General features: G+C 38.5%; 1 protein-coding gene across 1 annotated transcript in view; it reads left to right on the forward strand.

Moving 5' to 3' along the window:
• RIN3 (Ras and Rab interactor 3) overlaps positions 1-23,181 on the forward strand; it is a 93,965-nt gene that overhangs the window by 48,369 nt on the left and 22,415 nt on the right. The window contains exons 4-6 of the mRNA XM_087725689.1: positions 2,177-2,249; positions 11,842-11,933; positions 19,513-21,045. Coding sequence (XP_087581815.1) covers positions 2,177-2,249; positions 11,842-11,933; positions 19,513-21,045 — 1,698 coding nt within the window. The remainder of the gene's footprint in view (positions 1-2,176; positions 2,250-11,841; positions 11,934-19,512; positions 21,046-23,181) is intronic.

Genomic DNA, 23,181 nt, shown 5'->3' on the forward strand with positions numbered 1-23,181 from the left:
AATGCCTTTTAGGAGTAGCTGGTGTCAGAAAATGAGGTTTTTTTTGGCCAGCACTGATTAGGCAGAGCCTGTCTTCTGTGCTGGATAAACTTTTCAGCAGATGGTGCTGGTCACTCTTGAGTTTAACTATTCAGGTTGCAATCTATTTGTTTTTTTCACTTTGCTAAGGACAGTGAAAATACAAATGAAAACACAAAATGGCATAGAGTGGAGGGTAGGGGAGGAAACAGCCCTGAGTCAGGTTTCTCCAATTATTAATTTGCTATTGACAGGGTGACCGGACTTCCTGAATCAAGGTCATTTCCACGCCCTGGTAAAAGTTGGTTACTGATTAAAGGTATAATAGAGTTGATGTTAGCTCCACCCTGCCGATTTGAGGCACAGCTAGAGAGAGCCGGCATGCATTAAAAAAATTCCATTATGAAGCTAAATCCTCTTCCTGTTCAGCTGAGCTCCTTGAAAAAGCCTGCTTCTAGCAAAGGGTCACCATTTCCTCTTTTCTCTTCTGTATTTTTTTTGGAATAAGGCACTTTATTTGTCTTATCTCCAGAGTGTGTGGGTGTTTTAGTATACATATTTGTCAGACTAAATGTGAAAACAAAGGTTATGCAGGAGCTTTAGTGAAGCCGAGTCTTAATTGTCACATAACAGTGAGCAAGCTTACAAGAACACATGCTCAGGATCAGAGATGGTATTCAGCTGATCCTCTCCGGTTCGGGCGAACCGGTAGCAGCGGCTGCGGGAGACTTCCCCCCCCGACGTAATGCCTGACCTTCTGCGCATGCACAGAAGGCGGTGCACAAGCTCACATTTGTGAACTGGTAGGGAAGGTAAGAAAATCCCACCAGTGCTCAGGATGGAATTTAAGGGCCATCCACAAACAAAACCCAACCAATTTGGGAGAGTGAGTTAAATGTGATGAGATGATTTGTCATGTCATATAAAAAAAAATAATAGGGCAGATCTGTCACTTGTGTAATTGTGGCACCATCTTGAATTTTTGACCTGCCCCTCTTCCCTCCTGCAGACATCTGAGTTAAATTTTTAAATCAAGTTTAACAAGGAAATCCCGCCTTCCCTTCCTCCCTTCCTTCCTCCCTTTCCTTTCCTTCCCTTCCTCCAGATACTCCTGTTATAACTCTATTTGGCCAAAAGCTGAATCAACCCTCTTTGGAATGGCTAAGGAAAAAGTAATTTACAGTATGTGTGGGCATACCCATAGTACCTTGTAGCAAGTCCGTAAACAATGACATCCTTTCTGGTCTTGTACAGAATTTCAAGAAGAAGATTAATTTGAGGAGGTGCTGACAATTGTTACATGCATACACACAAGTACCTGAATCATATTTCTCCCTTCAAATTGGAGCCACTGCACAACGTCAGCAGTTGGGCTCAGCAAACCTCCCAAAAGTTCCAGGGTTTAGACTGGACTGGGCAATTTAAAAACAAAAAAATAGGTTACAGCAAAACATGTCTATACTGTTGCAAAAAAAACAACCAATAGACTGTCCACATAGCAAGTCTTCATTCAAGGGATACCTTGCTTTACGTATTTTCCCCATTTAGGTGTCTTCTAATTTTTAACTTGTCATTCCCAGTCATTCCATAACTACATTATCTCTTTGCTCTAGAGAAGTTCCTAGTTGTTCTTTTCAAATAGACATAGGAGAAGTCACAGTACTTGTTTTCCAGACCAAATAATGTTGTGCTTTCTGCCAATTACTGGACTATTTTTGCTAAGCTATTCTCTTTCTTTTCATTGCAGAATGCTTTGTTCTGTTTAATCGTATCAGAGGTTGCTGAGGCATAATCAGTGTGCAGGATTTGTAGCTCTGTCTCTGAGTGAAATGAGATTTGAGCAATGGGATAAAATCCTTGCTCTGAGGAGGAGGTTTTAAACAAATTGATAGGAAGTAGAACAGCACAGTGTAAGCTATTTTGATTCTGGCTCATAAGTTTCATTTCAACTTCACAGCAAAATATTTGTGGCAAATGTCAAATTGTTATCTGTCACTGTATATTTTATTTTTTGAACAGCACCAATGAAATGGGACACATCACCAATTTTTGCCATTTCTCCTGCTGTGAAGTGGCCATTTCAGAACGAGACCATCATGCATCAATCTCTCTGATATAGTGAGACCAATCCCTGAATACTTTTCTTATTTCTCATCAGTACTGCACCTGGAAGGATCTCTTCTTGTGTTTGAAGACATCTTCAAACTGGTGGCATTCTACTGTGTCAGTAGGTAAGTTGGATAGATATTTTCCAGTCATGGTTCCATGTGACCTTACAAATTTGTTCGTAGAAATGACTAGCCTGCAAGAAAAAAAAGTCTTCAAGAGGCTGGTTGAGGTGGAATGGAGAGCACTCTCCCTCAACCCACAAAGGAGGGAAGAGTGATGGAGAAAACCCTACTTTGTCCACCTGAATGGAATTCCTTGTTCCCTGGGGCTGCCAACATAATGCCTAGGTAAAAGGAACCCCATTCTCAGAGTATAAAGATAATGTCTGTCTATCTGTCTATTATCTATCATCTATCATCATCATCTATCAATATCTATCTATCTATCTATCTATCTATCTATCTATCTATCTATCTACTAAAATCCTTGTTATGACTTTTAACTGGGTAAAACAGGGCATTATATGGCAACCACTTTTGAATCAAGATACTTCAAATGGGCTAACTTACAGAATTTATCCAAAATCCAGGACTCGTGACTCCTAAGGGGGAATTTGTGGTTGTTTCTGTGCTACTAGCTCTGGTCCGGTTACATGATCTTCCTTTCCAATATTCTACGACAGTTTTCCAGCCAGTCTCACAATCCCTCACTTACCTACCTACTAGAAAGGGGAGGGTGGGTGGTAGGGAGAGAGGAAGGAAGGACGGAAGAAAGGACGGAAAGAAGGAAGGAAGGAAGGAAGGAAGGAAGGAAGGAAGGAAGGAAGGAAGGAAGGAAGGATTGATTTCCAGTGTTCCTTGCCAAACTCTCACAAAGAAGCTCAACAGGGAAGCCAAGCAAGGAGTCAGAATTCACTCACACTCCCATTGCTTATCCCAGTATTTGAGGGGCTGCCACAAAAAAATGGGGGACCTCAACCTATTCTCCAAAGCACTTGAAGACAGGACAAGAAACAATGGATGGAAACCAGTCAAGGAGAGAGCTAACATACAACATTTTTTCTTTAACTTTGGTCATTCTTTTTCTCTCTTTAGATAAGGAAATATCTCTGAAACGATGGCCCAATAGGACATAAATTGTCGAGTAGTCTATAACATTGCAGCTGGCATAATTTGCACAGGAAAACAGAATAAGAAAATTCAATTTGTAAAATGTTATTTCAAGCTATGGATGGGCAGTATAGAAATTGCATTTAGTAATGCTTTCTTTGTTAACTTAATGTTTAAAAAGCCTAGCCAAGCAGATCAGACAAATTTGGGATGATATCTTTCTATTCATAAGAAGTATTTTATCTGAAGGAGCATTCATAATGGGCATCCCCTATCTGCAATCAATAGTGTGAATCCTGCCCATTATATTCCACCCACTCAGAGCAATTCTGTATGCAGAACAGATCTTTCTTTGTAAAAAGTCCCTTTGTACCTTCCTTGTTTCTCCCCATCACCTGCTTTGCATTATAATTACATACATCTTAAATATATGAAGTGCTACAAAAAATCAGAGGGGAAAAATAGTTTGTATCCAAAGTTATCTTATGCTTTGAGACAGTCTTGTTATAAAATTATTATGTCTCATTTTTCCCCACCCATCATTATTAGAAAAACATAAGCAAAAGATATTTTGAGACCGCAAAGCCAAAACAATTATTGTGTGAGCAAAAGAGACAAGATCAGAGGTGGCATGCAGCAGGTTCTGGCCAGTTCTGGTGAACCAGTAAATACCACCTATGACTGGCCCCACGCCCATCTATTCTCTGCCTCCCGAGTCCCAGCTGATCAGGAGGGAATGGGAATTTTCCAGTAACCTTCCCCTGCCATGCCCACAAATCCACAGCCATAAAGCCATGCCCACAGAACCAGTAGTAAATTTTTTTGAATAAAGATGGTCACCTCAAGCAAAAGACTGAGAGGTAGCATTAAAGTTATAGGAGAAAAGACCTGCCTCCTTCAGATGTTCTGGTGATGTTCTAGAAATTCACATGTTACTGAAGAACTAATTATTTGAATATCAACTTCACTTTTGTAAATCAAATAGGAGGGAGCATGAACAAGTTCCTCATAATACTATAAATCATTTAGATGGAACTCGCTTGATTTGTTCATGGAGATATTCGAAAAACAGAATAACAAAATAACAGAGTTGGAGGGACCTTGGAAATCTTCTAGTCCAACCCTCTACTCAAGCAGGAAACCATACGCAATTTAAACAAATGTTTGTCCAATCTCTTCTTAAAAACCTCCAGTGTTGGAGCACTTACAACTTCTGGAGGCAAGTCGTTCCACTGATTAATTGTTCTCACTGTCAGGAAATTTCTCCTTAGTTGTAGGTTGGTTCTATCCTTGATTAGTTTCCATCCATTGCTTCTTATACTGCCTTCAGGTGCTTTGGAGAATAGCTTGACTCTCTCTTCTTTGTGGCAGCCCCTGAGATATTGGAACACTACTGTTATATCACCCCTAATCCTTCTTTTCATTAAACATGATTAAGCATGAATATGACTGTCGCTGACCCTGGTCCTAAAAACTGTCCATTTTTGCATAGCAGAAAGAATCTCTTTTATTTTGGGAACCCCAAAATGGTTGTTACCTAACAATTTTATTTTATATATCCACTTAGTAGGAGGGTTATATAAAAATTATAATAATTAAATTATAAATCTTTTATAATTTTTTTAAAACAATGAGTATAATTAAGTGACTGCTGGATGTAAGTAGTGCAATTATCCTAAATAGTCCTGTGAAAGTTTGTGGTAAGTGAGATTGCCTTGGATAGGATCACTTGCTAAATAAAATTTAATGTGGAGGATTTGGACTAATGTAAAACAAGTATCAGCAAAATCGAGTGGGTGGGTGGATGGCACTGGTGAGTTCATCTCTTACCCTTTTTTAGGATTTGCCAAGGCAAGCAGTTTGTTTAACTCTTGTCCAATTGTGTGACAAAAACGACTTCCTTTAATATAGAGAAGCTTCAGCCAAGCTCTATTAGCATATATTAATGAAACTTGCTGTTCCAAGCTGTTTTTTTTTTAAAGAATGACCTCAGTCTGGGAATAAGAACAAAGAATCTTCATCAGTGGTTTCAGAATATTTTGCTGCCTGGCCCTTTATAATAGCTAAATCTAACTTGTATCCCTAATCTCCTGAAAGGACATATAGGCACTAATAGGTTGGAACACCGAGATCCTGTCCAGAATTCCACACAATTTGGGAATATGATATGTCCCAAGAAGCATATTATACATATGCCTGTTGTACTATTCATATGGTGGCTAACAGCTCTATGGCTGCATCTTGTGACATTTTAAGTGAGATAACTTTCTAGCATGAATAGCAGGTTGCTGAATAAGCTGGACACCCTCTTTGTGGATATAGATTGGTGATCAATGATAGCACTAGTCAGTTAATCAATTTATTTATTGTTTTAAAATAGCAACAGTCAATATATACTCTTTAGCTATATTGAATGAGAACCGGTTGGTGATTAACTGCAGTCAATGACGTCTTATGAAGAGCATGTACTTCAGAAGTCTTCCCCATTAATGCCTTTATAGTATTCCTCAACCATCCAGAGCCTGTTCCCATTACTATTATATCAGCATAATAGTGGGTGGATAACTCTAGAAGACATTATGACTATTTCATCATTCCTGATTTATATTCTTTCAGTATCACCAACCATTCTTGTGTTTATATTACACCTTTTTCATGCTTGATTGGCCCAGCAGTTGTAGGATGATGCTATAAACTGTTATAAATCCCTAATAAGGAAATGGCAGTTATCACAAGTGGGGATTTTGAATAAGGACCCTTCCAAAGTGGTAACTAATTATGGCAGGAATATACCCTGGCAACATCTGTTTTTCTGCTCAGTTTCCATTATGTTGCCTTCAATTCATTGACAGCCTGAGAAAGGTATGAGAAAGAAGTTGTTCTTAATTATGCCTGCATTGAAGTTGTTTTCCTATTATTCTGATTCTGTCTAAGGACAGCTTCAGGATACACAAATGTGGGCTTCCTGTGGGAGGAGCCTGTCGACGAGGAGCTCAACGAAGCCCCTCTTAAAGATCTGGTTTGTATATCTAATTAAGATCAATAGATATCATCCCTTTCTGGCAGAAAGGGACAGGCAGAAGCTCAGGTGTTAGGATTCATTCGTAGTTCATAGCCCTCTTCTTTTTTTTTTTGGGCTGCGAACAGAGAATGGATCCAGCGTAGCTGAGCTTTCCTCCAACCATTTCTTTACAGCTGCCTTTTTGCAGCACTAGACAGCCTCCCCCGCACTCAGGACTATGACAAATTGCTTTCAAGATAATACGAGCGGGTCACACCTCTGTGATGTGTGTGTGTGTTTTTTTTAACTATCTAAATACCAGCCTTGTTTTTCTTTTGAACTTCTCTGCGCAATTGGGACACAAAATGGCGTTTTTACTGTGTTGGTGATTGATGACGTAATTAACTGGCTTTATTTCCCCGGAGACCGTTACTCATTAATGAGCAAAGTCCACAAATAATTTATTGAGAACTGGCCAGCTGAAGACACTGTTTATCTGTCTATTCTCAGATTTTATCTATAATGCCTCCCAAGTCTAAACAGGCAAAAAAACCCTCCCCCCTTGTGCCTAAATCGCTGCCTTTGTCTCCTACGCCATCTACTGGAGATTTCTTGACACAGGAGCTTCTCTCCCAGATAATTAATGGCTTTAGAAAAGAAATTCAAGAATTTGTGTTGGATTTATGCGATAAAATACATGCCAAAATTGCCCAGATGAATGCGAATGTGTATGAAGTCGCGTCTACTTTAACAGATTATGTTGAAGTAATGGAGACGAAATTGGAATCTTTGGAGAGGGCTAATCTTGATTTGTCTTCTAATATTCAAGCTTTACAACAAGAGATTATTAATAATCAAACACAACTTACAATGATAAATTATAATACAAAGGCGTTTGCAATACGTGTAAGAGGATTGCCTGAAAGGAAAGGAGAGAGTTTGAAACAGACTTTTGTAGAAGCTTTCAGCCAACTGGTGGGAGGCCCAGGACTTAATTTTGATTGGAATATTCGAAAAATCTATCGCCAGAATTCCCATGTGGCGGAGCAACGACAGCTTCCAAGAGACATAATTATATATTTTTTCACAAGAGAATCCAGAAATGCGATTTTACAAAAGTTTTATAAAACCAGGCTCCGAATTGAGAACCACGATTTGCTCGTCTTTAAAGATATTCCGCTTCAGATGCTCCACGCAAGGAGAAGTTATACTTTTTTAACCCAAGAACTCAGAAAACGTCAAATAAAGTATAAATGGGAGGCTCCAGTTGGAATTACAGTTACATTTGAAAAGCAAAGATTTCGTATTAATTCTGTTTCGGAAGCTTGGGACTTTTATTATAAAACTCTGAAGGCGGGGCTTTCTGACTCACCCGGAAATGCGGAAGAACAAGGTGAAGGAAAGACAAGCAGCAACTCATTTGACTACAAGAAGGAGGGAGTTACTCTCCCCCTACTGGAGAGGCAGAAGAGCGGAAACTGAGCATTCAGTTATATCTTCAAAGCAGCGGGACATGTGGTTATAAGGCAGAGGGTTGCCTTTTCTTCCCGGAAGGACAGAAGAGTAAAGAATACAGACCCAGTGATGTTTTTAAAATACTTTCTAAGCTTTTGGACTGATTAAAACTTTAGGATTTCTGTTTGGTATGAAATGGTAAAGCTGTGTACTGATACGGGACTTTTACAAGATTTATTTGAGTTTAAATCCGAACTGCGCACGAAGTGTTTTCTGTGAGGATAGCGGGGACTAAGATTTATTTGAATCGCGGTTTGGGGTGAATGGAGTGTGGAACAGAAAGGAAGGTGGATTGGGATATTGATGAAGGAATCTTGGGATTGAACGAACTGGTATGAATTTTGGGCATATGTTTTATGAATCTACAAGTCTGAAGTATAATCTTATGCAATCTGGGCTAGGGAGGAATAGAGACGTGAAACGAAGGATAGGAAGATGAGCAGCGAAAATATGAAGACAAATTGATTTTTGTATAAACTAATATTTGAATATAAGCTTAAGAAAGACTATCTGGAGACTCTATAGGAAGATCGGGGTAAATATCAAAGAACTAAGGGACGAGGACAAAATATAAATGGAATGATTTATACTGTTTAAAATTTGAAGAATAATGGGAGGCTGAGCATAATGCAAAAGAGTTTTTTAATTTTACTTTATTTACTTTTTTGTTTTTGTTTTCTTTTTCGGAGTGTTCTTTTTATTTTATTTTCATTATTATTGTTAATAAGATACTTTGAAGGTGAATGGTACTGAACTGTGCCGGGCGTGTGACCTGGGAAGTCGGAGGGGGTTAGGGAGGGGGGTTTATTGGGGGTGGGTGGGTGGGTGGAGATATAGCTTCAATATATAGAAGAATACACTTGTATACTGCTGTTCCTTATCTTTTCTTTTCAATTTTCTCTTTTTTTTTTCTTATTGCTTTTTTCTTTTCCTTTTTTTTTTTCTGGGTGTAAGGAATAGAGAAATGCACCACAGTGAGAAGTAGAGGAAAAGAAGAGGGAGAAGTAGGGAGGGAGGAAGAGGGGAATGTAAGGAGGATGAGAGGGGAAGGAGGGTGAGAAAGGCGAGAAAGGAAGATAGGAGGGGAAAGGGAAGTAGGAGGGGTGATTGCTGGAGGGAGAAAGGAAAGTTGGAGGGGGAGAAGAAGGGATGTGTGAAAGTGATAGGTGGGGTTTTCGGTTGGGGGTGTTTTTTTTTGTTTGTTTGTTTGTTTGTTTGTTTGTTTTTTGTTTTTCTTACGATTATAATACCAATATCCAGTATATAAGTGAATGTACAAAATTGAAAATGAAAATGAATAAAACATTTAAAAAAAAAAAAAAAAAAAAAAAAAAAAGGATACACAAATGTGCAAATTTTGCCATGCATTGCCTTAAAGTGAATCAAAGACTGGTAGTGACTGAGAAGAGAGGTGAGAGGTGACAGCAATGGGATTGGAATTTTTATGCCATCTTGGGGCTGCAACAGAGCATTATAGAAAGACTCTGAGACAGGGGTGAACAATTAGGGCATCTTGACGATTTCAACTCCCTGAATTCCTGAGTCAGACATTTTAACTCAGGAATTCTGGGAATTGTGTCTGCAGATTGTAAAGATGCCATAGCTGGCCACCTCTTAGTGCTATGTTTATAACAAAAAAAGTAATTAATAAAAAAAAGTTTTTACGGGACCACCCATGGTCTTATTTCTATGTTCATACACACACAGCTGCCACACTGTTCCTTTTTTGGTATAAACAATACCATGTGGTGCATAGAAAAGAAATAAGTAATAGTAATGCAGAGAGAAGTTAAGGGCAGTAGGAAAGAGAAAAGTAAAGAAAGAAGTAAAATTCCTTTATCCCAAGAGTATCCACTACACCTCTTCACATTCTTCTTGTCCTGACAAAATTTGCCTACAAATTGATTTGCTGCCTTTTCCTCTTTTCTTCCTCTTTTCTTCTTTTTTCTTTCCCATTTTATCATGGTTTTTATCATATGCCCCCTTCCTATTGACCCTTTTACTCTTCCTTCATTTGTGCAGGTTATAATTCGTCCCTCATGTATTGTCTCTGTGTAACCAAATAACTGTATGACCGTTAGAACCAGTGGTGGGATTCAGCCAGTTCGCACCTATTCGGGAGAACCGGTTGTTAACTTTCTAAACAGTTAGAAGAACCGGTTGTTGGAAGAAATCTAATTTTGTTTTTTACACTTTACAGGGCTAATCCTGCAAGGAAGGCAGGAAGGAAACATTCTGGTGTTGTTTCTAGCTTAATCTTTATTGCCCTGCTTACAGAAACTGCCTCTCCGGTTAACCCTTATTACATTGCAACAGCTAAAGCAAAGCGCCCATCGACCTGAGTGATGTTGAGTTAGACACACCCAGCCAGTCACATGACCATTGAACCATGCTTATCCAGCTGGTCATTAGGGGAGAGAACCGGTTGTTAAATTATTTGAATCCCACCACTGGCTAGAACAATTAATCAATGGAAGGACTTGCCTCCAGAAGTTGTGGATGCTCCATCACTGGAAAGTTTTAGGAAGAGATTGGACAACCATTTGTTTGATTGGACTAGAAAATCTCTAAGGACCCTTTCAACTCTGTTATTTTGTTATACAAATCACTGTGCTTTTTTTTTTGGTCTCTAAGTTTTGTTTTCCACCCACTTTGATTTAATGCTCAGTCATTTGTGATCCAATCCCTATAGCCACCTACACTTCATTATTCCTATTGCACTCAGCTAATTTTTATATTTCTCCCAACACATTGAACTCTCACTTCCTCATAAGAAAAGGAAATGAGCAGAATCATACCCATTCCATCTTTTTTCACTTCTTTTGACAAAAGTTACTATAAAAGGCAACTTCTGAATATAACACCCTCATCCTCTTAAATCATCATGTGTAAGCACATTTATCCACAAATACATTGAACATACAAGCCAACTCAACACATTCTTTTTTGACTCCCTCCTACATGTTACTCACAGAAACAATTCCCTAAGCATTCCAATGATTTTCATGCAGGTTTTATTTCCATCATAGTTTATAGTTTATAGTTTATTGGAATTTGTAGGCCGCCCTTTTCCCTGAGGGGACTCAGGGCGGCTCACATAAACTAGGAAGGGGGGAATGACATTATCAAATTCAACAAACAAGCAATAGTACCATGTTCATGCAAAACATTTCCCCAAAAATTTAAGTCTGATCACTGCATCATATGCATCCTCTAAATGAACAGAAATACAGCACATTTTCTTTCCCAAACTCATTTCTAAATGACCGCTAAAGTGCCAAAATCTGGTCTGCGTATCCATTAAAATTGCAATATACTTTCAAAATTTGGCAATTGTCTCCTTGTCTGCCTTTTATACCCTTTCACTCAGAAACCTGCAAAATGCCTTGATAAACACATTTAAGAAACTAATCCCCATGTAGTTCTTCCATTCAATTTTGTCACCTTTCCCTTTGAAAAATAGCTTTCTTCCAATCATTACATTCTGATGCAAACTTGGTGCATGTTAAACAGGTCAGACAGCCATTGCATCAGCAAAGGACTCTCACATTTTCACATTTCTCTTGGTACATTTTCTATATCTGAAGCTTATTCTTTTTCAATGCTTCAACCTTCTTTTCATCATTTCCTTACTAACACTAATAGCATTTGTCTCAATTCTGCTCTAATGATCATATATTAAGCTAACAGAGAATATTTGTAGCTCAGGGTTAAAATGAGGGAGGCCTTGGTGCTCTCTGAGCTTGCTTGTTGTCTTGTAGATGTTTCATTACCCAAACTAGGTAACATCATCAATGCTGATAATATATTGTTATAATTCATAGAAATCTCTAAAAAAAAACACAAGCAAATTAAAGCCTAGTTCTATGTCAAGGATCATATCTAGAGACCACCTTGCAAATTACAGTAATATATTATTGCTCACAACTCAACAACCCAAAAATGTTTGGAATCAGGCAGCATCAAACTGAATGAACAAAAAAAAAACAATAACTCAGAGATACAGAAAATATACTGACACACACAGCAAACATTGTATTGCTTTCTCATATTCTCTCTCTCCCCCTCTCTCCTTTTTTTATTCTCTAGAGATTTGCTTCCCTACACATTAAGATTGCCACAAGCAATATTGGAAGCCAATAGTGCCACGGAATTAGAAACCATCTCTGATTTGGGGACAGGTAAGTTGTGTTGAAAACTGATACAATATACCTACGAATACAAACCTCTTATTTTTGATTTTGGTTTGATTTTGTTATATGATGCTACAGATTTCTGCAAGAAAAATACATTCCAGATTGCTGTGACCTGTTCCTTCTCCCCATTGTGGAATTGCTTTATAGAAATGTGTGAAAGGCTGTTAAGGATTATCTTCCATTTGAAGAGCCTTGGTGGTACAGTGGTTAGAGTGCAGTACTGCAGGCTACTTCTGCTGACTGTCAGCTGCCAGCAGTTGGACAGTTCAACCTTGACAGGCTCAAGGTTGACTCAGCCTTCCATCCTAAGTGGATGTCTAAGTGCTAGTGCTATGCAATTCTATTGCTATTGAAGGGATCCTGTTCTTTGACACATTATCTAATTCAACTCTGATTTAAAGAACCATTAAAGGACATAACAGGAGCCTTGAAGGTTTAATCAACTGTCAGTAATTGGACAGGAGATGGGGGTGTGTGAAAATCATTTATTTCTGCTATTATACTCAGGGGCATTAGTATACTTGATTGCAAACCTGAGTTCTATTTTCTTTTGTTTTCTGATAATGGTTAAGGAACATTTTAAACTGTTGAGGGTGGATTGCCAATTTTCTACTACCGGTTTGGGCGTGCTCCCATGCACGCTTGCGATGCTTCTGCACATGCGCAGAAGCGTCCAGGCAGGTGGGCAGAGCCTTCCATCGCCGCTACTATCGGTTCGCCCGATCCAGGCCAAACCTCTGGTGAAGGTGTGTTGTTCTCTGAGCTTGTGGGTTGGTTTAGTTTTTAGCATGGTGTTTCTCAACTTGGCAACTTTTTGGCAACTTTAAAATGGTTGGACTCATCTCCCAGAATTCTTTAGGTGGAATTAAGGAATTCTGGAAGTTGAAGTCCACACATCTTAAAAGAGCCAAAGCTGAGAAACACTGCATTAGCACAACATTCTGCTTGTGTCTTTGCTTATGGCTCATGTAAAAAAAATCTAAGTTGTAGACATTAGTCATTTTTATTGCTTCACTTTCTTTATTGTTTGTTGGTGGATAAATGGCAGAATCGAAAGGCATTGGACTCATCTTTGTGTAATCAGAAATCTGTACCAACTTCCCCCACACATTTATGGGAAGACATGAATCTGGGGGGAAAAAATCTTTCTGGCTGATGCTTACAACATTGCTAGTTACGTAAAAAGAAAGAAACAACAGGTTTCTTTTTACAATTATATACTGTACATTAGGAGAAGCTGGATTTAAATGCTCCTTATGTGAAGGAACAAAACTAATTTTAGACATTTCTGTTTTTCAAATCATTAAAACAGATGAAGCAGAATACTTTTTGTACAGGAAGAATAGCATGAGTTGGAATTATACTGATCCACACTATTCAATGCACCCATCCCTCAACAAGATGCCTTGAACATTTGATGGTATTGTAATGTTCTCGTGCCATGCTGTCTAGAAGTACTAGAAGCTGTTGTAGATAGGAAACTCTAATTTGGTGTTTTCATATATTGAATTGGGCTCAGAGACATAAGGCAACCAATGACATTTGCCTCCAGCATGGAAATAATATGACTAGGCTGACTTTTTACTGTCACTAATTGGGGGCACTTACCAAGTTATATTCAAACACAGCTTCACACAGAGGATATGTCAATTGGCTAATTACATTTTGACAGATTTAAACTTGTGTAATTGAAGGGAAGAAATGGGTAGGAAGGATTTTTTTTTTAAAAAAAAGAGTATACATATTACTTGTGGGGCCTAAGAAGAGCTACAGCCTTAAACCTAAACATGTCTGACTTGACTAAATCCACATTAGAATTCTACCTAAGGGATGGAGAAACATGTGGTTCTCCAGCTGTTGCTATTCTACAATTTCTGTTAACACTAACAAGCATGACGTTTGGTGAAAGACGCTGAGAATAGTAGTTTAACATACATCTGGATGGCCTCACATTCCTTATCTCTGAAATAGAGGAGCAGCCAACACTTTAAGATTGTCCCGGGGTCAACTCAGCTCTGAGTACAGACAATTTGCTTCTCTTCACACAGTTATATACAGAACTCAATGACATCATCACCTACCTAAGGGGGCCAGGGACAATGGTAAAAACCATGCAAATTTCTATCAAAAATTCAAAATATAGGACCAGAAGGAATTCTAGAAGGAATTCAGTATGCCCAACTCAATCCCACTGTTTTAATATTGCTTTCATATGAAAGCTATATTCATTTCTGAGTATATATACTTATCTTTGTGTTTGTAAGTCTATTCCTATTTACTTTCAATAAAATAAGTGCAGTGTATTTGAGAAAAAGGTATGAATAAATGAGTTCAAATTTTACCTAAACTGCAATTTCACTGGAATTGCAAGTGTCTGATTCCCTGGGATTCATCAACTCATCTATAATATGAGATTAATATGTTCTGATACATATCATTTTTCTCACAGTAAAGAATATGCTAAAGTGATTTAGATCAGCGCCCCCCCCCCCCGGAATCCCTGGGCCACAGACCATCATTGCTCCATGGCCTGCCAGGTACTACACTGCGCAAGCAAGCAAAGCCCCGTCTGCATACGCACGGGATCCAGGCAATGCACAAAACCCACACACACCCCTAGGCCATGGAAAAAAATGCCCTCCATGGAACTGGTCCCTGGTGCCCAAAAGGTTGGGGGCCACTGGTTTAGATTATTAAAATAATATGCACAGTAGTTTATGAGCCCTTGTAAATACTTTTTCATTTACAGAGTAAATTTGCCTTGCACCAAATATATTAGCCAGGTAAGCTTAATATTGTTTAGACTGACCAGCAGTTGCTTTCTAGTATTTAGGAAGGAACCTGGAAATACTCAGGACTAAACCTTGAACTTCCTGTTTCAAAGCATGCGCTGTCTCATTAAGCTATAATTCTTACTAAACCTTCCTTTTTAAAAAGTCATACTAAATAAGGACATAACTGGACTGTAGTCCCTCGTATTTTTTAGGAAAGCTAACCAACATAAAGAGTTAGCAATAGGTAGTATAGCCATAGTTTCTTTCCTAAAAAGGAAAGATTTCATAATCTGAAACACTCACTTATTGCCAATTTCCACTTCCTCTGGAATCATAAGAGGTGGAATTCCCCATTATGCACTGGTCTTCCAAACTGATATATACATCGTCCTACACACAACTTGTATTACCAATTCCTTCTGTAGTGAATGTGGTTTCTATCAAAATGTCATTGCTAAATTGTTTTTTTTTTATCTCTCTCATTGGGATAAGACTGACAGGGCTTTTGTTTTCAGTTTGGGTCTAGATTTTAACAGAATTTATGATTGTAGGATCTGGTTTAAAATAAAAAAAAATAGCAAACACAAAAAATAAACAAATACATTATCAAAAATGTGCCCTGGAAGAATATGAAATGTAACAAAGTTTTGCTTAGTACATTTCTGAAAAGAATAGATAGAACATTCACAGCATCAAATACTAGGTTTTTAGATTTTAAAGTTATTTTCCACTTTACCTCAGATCAAGGTGGAATATAGAATTCCATTCCCCCATTTTTTCCCTACAAAAAGTAGTTTTGTCTATGCAATAGTGATTAGGTGAAAATTGGTCTATATGACACCATGATTGTAATGGGTTTGAACATAGGTCTCCCCAGTGATAGTCCAATTTCTTAACTCAAGGTCGTGTTGGCTCTTGAACCTTAGTAAGTCAACCTTACATGCAGCAAACATTTCTGAATTTCACCAAAGATGTTATCTAAAACTCTAATTTGTTTCGTTCCTGCTGAATAGTATGAAGTGGTTGAAGATAAGTTATCAACAGGACGCGGTGCAATTATTCTTATTCAATTTAGATTCTGTTGAATACTCTAACTAAACTTAGGAAATGAACTTAAAAAATACTGTGCTCTCACCACTGTTATTTAGAGCAAAAGATCTGAAGTGAGCCCTATTCAGTTAGGAATTCTTCTCCTTTGCAAGATTCATTGTCATGTATGTAGGCAGTAGGCAATTTTCCTCAAGCAGGTCTGTTCTTTCTATTTTTGGGGACATTTATCTGTTTCTGATGACTGTAAAGGTAAGGCAGTTATATTCCCCAAAATAATGTTCCCTCTACAAAGTAAAAGTAAGTAATCTCAGTTTCATTTAGGAACAGAAACCCACATGGCCTATATGTGATACCTAGGCCCATAGTTTTATATAAGTTATGGTTGTAACTGTACACAATGTTCTAAACTGTATCCACTGCAAAATATTGCCACCCATTTCTTGTCCAAGTTCAGATTGGCAGATATTATACCAGTTAACAGATAGGTGTAATGTTGGGTTATAATGTAGAAATTGAAACAACATCAAATGTGCTGGCTTTGCCGTCTGAAAATGTTCAGTATTGCCTGTGTATCTGTGAGTGTGATCTCTCATCTAAGACAGAGAAGACCTCAATCTAGGTCAGAATCTTAGCAGCTGTCTGCACAATATTTTTTCCTAACTCCCAGTTGTTTAGTGAAGTGACTTATTACTATTATTTTAGTATTTTTTCTAAATGAAGGAACTTTCAGTTCTCTAAACAACCCTCTGCGTTGAGCATAGGTTGTTCTATACCTCTATTTGATGGTAAAATTGTATTAGTGGATTTTCAGATTCTGGTATAAAATAAAACAGACACTGAAGCATGAAATCTATCATGGGTAGCATTACAAAAACCATTCTAATGCAGAAAGCATTTTGGATACAGGGAATTCTGTTTTGCCGTATTCAGTTAGAAAGCTCGGGCAACTTCTTTGAATACATCACCAGTTTGCTTCATAGACATCGTAAAACTCTTGTGGGTTGAAATAGGCTATTCTGTACATGTAACACAATTCTATACAATTGTCCATACATGTAAAACATATTAGTACATGTAACTTACACAACATGATCTCTGTTAGGAGCAACTTTTGATTTCTAAAGAGGTGGTAATATGGGTTTTCAGACCAAACCAAGCCATTATAGCAAATGGCAATCTCTCCTCATCCCAACCCCATATTCAAAGGTTAGGATTAGGGTGGTAGCATTGGCATACGTAAAGCAAGCTTGCACAACATAAGGCTCACTGGCATTTTCTGAAACAGTAAATCCATCATTGGTAAATCAAATGTTGTCACCACCAATCTGCCAGTACTGCCCCAAAAGACATGCTTGCAGGTGCCTTCAGGCCTCCTGACACCACTAGCTCCAATGCTGCGGCCACATGGCTAACCATTGCACAGCTAATCCATTGTGACTTTAAATTGTTTTTAAGTGATCAACGTAGCCTTTTCACTCTATGCATTGTGTAAGCTTGCTTATTGTAAACATGAAAGACATCACAACGGGGTGTATTGTATTGCATATATTGAGACGCTGACACGGACAGAGTTGTCTTTGGTGTGGTTTTTCTTCATAATTTGGTCTTGACGTAGTTTATTAACTTAACTATTTATTTTGCCCACCACAATAGAGTGATTTGGTTTTTAGCGGGGGTGGAATGGCTTTCCTTTTCCTTTTTACACGTTATTTTAGGGCATCCTTGTAAAACTTACTGATTACTGACAAGGCTGAAGTGGCTGATAGAGCTGGTCACTCAGGAAACTTCTCCCTGCATCAATTAGGTAATCCCTGCAAATATCCCAATAGAATCATAGTTCTACCACTAGAATAAACTACTATGCAGGAGACCCTTGAATCTTGTTTCCACGAGTTCTTCATGCAGAAACCTTTATACTTGTTATTTCTTTTGCTTGTTGCATGTTGTTTGAGATAGCATAGAACCCTTCCAGGTGCGAAGTCATGCAAACATTTTGGAAGCCTAGGGCTCCATGCAACAAAGCTTTCCTAGTTTCATACAGTGGTAATGGTTATTCTTAGCCCCATTAACTCATCTTCTTTGCCTCTTCTTATAGACCATCCTCCTTTCAGATGATGAATTTACAACCAGTTGTGTGTACATTTATTAAACTGTTAATAAACCCTCCACTCCAGAATCAGCTAAACTATTGCTAAAAGGGAAGTATAATCGTCTAAATCCAAGCAGAGATGTCGTCAAGAGCCCAAGGATATACACGGGGTGGGCTTCAAAAATTTCAACAACGGGTTCTCTGCCCAGTTGCTGAATGGGTGTGGCCATGGTGGGCGTGATCTAGGCCAACTGCAGCATGGCAGGGGGGCTGTTTTTGCCTTCCCCAGGCTCCAGAGGCTTTCTTTGAGTCGCTGGGAGGGTGAAACTGCCTCCCCCAGGCTCCGGAGGCCCTCAGGAGGCTGGAAAGAGACCCGTTTCTGGGCTTCCGGAACTTCCAGGAGGCCTATTTTTCCCCCTCCCTGAGCCTCCACATGGACCCTGCAATTACCTCACATCCAAAACTGGCCATGTGGAGACTCCAGGGAGGGGAGGGGTGAGATGGGGTGCTCAGGGCCAGCCAGGGTGGGATTTGGAAGTTCTCTGAACTGGACAGAATATTACCTATGGGTTCTCCCAAACCTGGGTGAACCTATAGCAGACCACCCCTGGATATACACCTTTGTAATGCCATCATCAGATTTTGCCATATACAAATTGTTGAAAGAGTTAATTTCATATTTGTATTCCATTTGTGTATCCGATGAATAAAAAGTTGCTAGAAGTTTATTCTGTATCAAATATGCTTTGGGCTTTGCATTTCCTTAATTATATTCTCAAACACATAGGTAAAAGCCAGAGGTGGATTGCTAATCTTTTTACTACCAATTTGAGTGCACTCGCACACGCGCTCGTATGCAGAAGCATCCAGGCAGGTGGACGGAGCCTCCCAACGCCGCTACTACTAGTTTGGCCAATCCAGGCTGAACCGGCAGCAACCCACGACTGGTAAAAGCACTCCAAAAGTAGCCTGAAGTGCATTTCCTGGGGTCCAAGGAATTTTTTTTAACAATCCTATAGTTGAAAGGGAATTCAAATAATCTGGTCTTTGTTGTTGAAAAGAAAAGTCTCTTAAACCTTCCCTGAAAAACGGACACCCAACCACTTATTAATCATTTATAGAACACGATCTTCCAGGTAGAAGTGAATCTATGTTTGACCTATCTCATAAACCTTCAAATAATATTTCTTGCATAATATTTCCATATTCATTTGCAGATTAACATTCTACCATTAAAATGGAAGCAATTTATGCTATGAGTTGGCCCAATGGCACCGTTTGAAATAGAATTGAGTAATAATGTTCCAAATGGCTTTGAAGGCACAGCTACCAACATGCCCACTAAAATTAAGGTGACAAATGGCTTTGGAAGTAATGGGTCTCATCTTATCCTGGAAATTTGCATTAGGAAAAATGTTCTCTATCCTTATATATTCATGGCTATTTACTTTCTTTCCTCCTAAAATATCCTGACACTATTTGTCTTAATTTACATTAATTGGATCAGTTTGAAACACTGTGATATATTCATGTACAGTTGGAGCAGAATAATTCTAAAATTTTAGCAACATTAAAAAGCGCAAGTAGCATTAAAACATTACGGTATTGCTTTTGGTTGACTATTATTGTGGTTATGCTTATTTATTCACAGGTTTCTGGGACTCCACTTTACATCAAAGACAAGGAAGCAGCCTTCTCCATTCTGTGAAAGATCCTGCTTACATCATAGCTCAAGCCAAAAAAGGAAAGAATCCCAGCCAGCCTTTTGCAAGCGGCCCGAACAATTGTTCATGTGAAACTGAGCTGTCAATAGGAAGTGACAAGCTGTGGTTTGTAAATCCTATTTTTATAGAGGAGAGCAGCTATCAATTTCCCCCACAAGTTTCTCCTTCAGATATCTTCAGGGAGAGTCCTTCTGGTGGTAGAAACCTTGTGACAAAACCTCCAAAGAGATCTCCTACTCGACGTCCTCCACCTCCACCTCCACCTCCTTCTCTTCCTCCTAATTCTCTTTCTCCTCCTCCTCCTCCTCTTCCTCCTCCTCCTCCTCCACCACCACCTCTATTGTCCTTTCATGCTGTGAAACAAGCCAAAACATCTTCTATGACCCCTTCCAAAGAGGATCAATTCCATAATTTGGAGAAAACCAAAAAGGAGATGAAAACTGAAATTAGCAAAGACAAGGAAGATAGCAGACAAGAGATCCCTTTTCCTCACAGCCTTCCATCTACAAATTCAAAGAAGATTCCTCCATCCATTCCACCAAGGCGATGTTCCTCTGAGAAAACTTCAGGAAACTCTTCCTTTGATAAAAGTCAGAAATGTTTACTGCCAGAAGAAAAACAAGTAGAAAAACAGAACAGGAAGAATGAAACACTGACTAACGATCACCAGGGTGACAAAGCTCCAGCTATATTGGTGGAAGTGACAGAGAAATCTGCCTCAAATGCTCAAAACATGAAGCTTGATGGAGAGGATAAGAAGGCACTTACGGAACAGCAGCAGAACATATCACTGGGGAAACCATCGCAGCCTCCCATCCCACCACGAAGAAAGAAGAAGTTCTTTAAACAGTCATCATCTACCAGCACTTTTTCTTTGGAGCACAAGAACATTGAAGAGTCAGAAGTTCAAGAAGAAAACAAACAAACAGTAGAAAAAACTCATTCCATTTCCAAAGAGGAATCAAAATCTCATCTTAAACTTGTCAGCATATCAGATTGTGAACATTCAAGTGATTCATTGCATTCTCCTGTAGGCAATGCAGGGGCTCAAATGTCTGCCTCTGAGCCAGATTCTTATTCTACAAGTAGCACTGAAGATGAGTTTGAATTGAGGACCGGTCAATTCCCTACAGTGAAGAAGACCCATTCTATGATTTTAGGCAAGGCCAAGCGTCGCCTGTCCATGGTCAGCCTAAGCAATGTCTTCACAGCATTTCTCTCTTCTGACCGAAAGCTCCAGAAGAAGATTGTGGAACTGGCCCAGGATAACGACTCTTACTTTGGCAACTTGGTTCAGGACTATAAAGTCTACAGTCTGGAGATGATGGCAAAGCAGATCTCCAGCACAGAAATGCTACAAGAGATTCGCTTAATGATGACACAATTGAAAAGTTACTTAATTCAAAGTACCGAGCTGAAATCTTTAATGGACCCAACTGTTCACACAGATGAGAAGCTAGGTGAGTGTTTTGATCAATAAGCAAGAATGGCATACAGTTTCATTGCATATGGACTAGGCTAATAGGTAATATAGTCATTATTACCTAGTGGTTCTCCAGATCCAACCCAGTCTGTGATGGAATCTTGTTCCCAAAAGAGCATTAAGAATATGCTTCTGTTGTTCCTTCCCTTTTCAGAATGGTATTTTAGAAAATTGGATGGAGAAAAAAAATCACTTGCCCTGAGTTAAAGAATATGTTTTTATTTCTGAACCACATTCCCTGCATCTCAGCATAGAGCTACAGCTGATAGTTATCCTAAATTTTAAAGCACTTTCAATTTTATGCACTCAACAAAAATAATCATCAACTTAACAGGATGAACATGGAGATAATGTAGAGACAGGTATCGATCAAAGTTGATTCCTTTTTCCGACTGCACTTTTTCCCATAGTCCTTTTTATACTTTTTATTTCACATGGGGATAAACTAGGGTACATATTGTAAATTAACAGCATGAATGCAATAAAGGACAAGCATGGTGCGCAGAGGATGTAAGGAGAAAGTAGGTTTCTGAAGAATTGATTATTTCTTTTAATTTTTTTATCCTCAGTTTAGTTTTGTGTAGTTATTTCCAGTGATGGGATTCAACCAATTTGCACCACTTCGGGAGAACCGGTTGTTAACTTTCTGAGCAGTTTGGTGAACTGGTTATTGGAATAAATCATTAGGGCAGAAAACCAGTTATTAAATTATTTGAATCCCACCACTGGATATTTCCAGGATTAGGACAAAAAAGAAGATGCAAAGTGTCTTTTGTTAAGTTTGGTCAATGCCCCTTATTCAATGGTAAATTTCACACACAGAATTATCCACAGATTTTAAAAAAACATGTTTCAAAACATCAGCTCATTTGGAAGTAAATCTGTCCATTTCTTTTATAATATTATCATACGTTTTGGTATCCAGGCATCTAGCCTATGAGACTCTTTTTGATATAAATACATGGAGAAAGCTTATTCTACTAATTTTCTCATTTCAGACTGCTTTTAAAATGGGTAGAAATGTCAGTTCTATGAAATTGAAATTTCCAAGGTCATTAACTATCTCACTTTCACTGTACAACTCTTTATTATTGTACAGATTATAATTATTGAGTTATTTAGCTTAAATATATAATTTTATGCACATGTTACATTAATAATATTACATATTTCAATTTCCATCAACCCCAGGGGGCATGGGATTGTGGGAGTGCATTCCAAAGCATTTTGAGAGCATCATGAATGCCTATTTTGCCATGCCCATTAATTTGGTACTAACACTACTAAAGCCATTGAAATTATCTCTGATTAAATCCTGGGAATCCATAAATGCTATGATTGCATGTAAATTAGTATCACTGAAATGTTAGTTTGTAAATTAATAAATTAGTATCACAGAAATGTTTGGTGAATTAAATTATAGATTGGTTTGATTAGTTCTGAGAGAAGCGAGGGAGTTTGTCTTGGAAGCCATCACTGCATTTGTATGAAAGTGCCTTTTAAAAAAAGATGCATCTTGTATGTATAGGTCATTGATTACCCCGTTGCTACAAAGAAGATCAAGTACTTTGGCTGTAATCTCACAAACTGATTTGGATTGTTAACACACTAGAGCTGAGACAGGACAGTGTCTCTTGCAACTTGCTGAACTTTTGCAAAAATAAACTTGGGACTTTGCTCATTTGTTGGAAACCTTAGGCAATAGTTTCAGTAGAATAAGAGCTATAAAATGATGTACTATGACATTTAACATTAGGATTGCATTCCGTGAGCAAAATACTTCTATTGCAGATATCAAAACAACGCTGAGTCTGATGAGGAAACGAAAGTCTTTAAAAATTGCTCCATCACATATCCACTTCCTAAGGAATCATCTATTTACACAGTCATGCTATTTCTTCCTGATCAGGAACTGAGCCTCATATTTTTTTATAGAAAGCTTCCAGTTCTTCACAGTATGCCACTCCCTGGGAAATTACTTGGAACTGCTTGGAAAAAATGCTGAGGCTATCCCTGCGATTACTTCCCTTGTTACATCCAGACTAAATCTCACTTAAAGTTTTCCAAATATACCTTTTCATCTCTTAAAGAATGCAAAATTACAGAAATCTTC

This window comes from Thamnophis sirtalis, unplaced genomic scaffold (assembly GCF_051295495.1).
Source record: "Thamnophis sirtalis isolate CommonGarterSnake01/CBP01778 unplaced genomic scaffold, rThaSir2_p1.2 scaffold_1, whole genome shotgun sequence".
Taxonomy (NCBI): domain Eukaryota; kingdom Metazoa; phylum Chordata; class Lepidosauria; order Squamata; family Natricidae; genus Thamnophis; species Thamnophis sirtalis.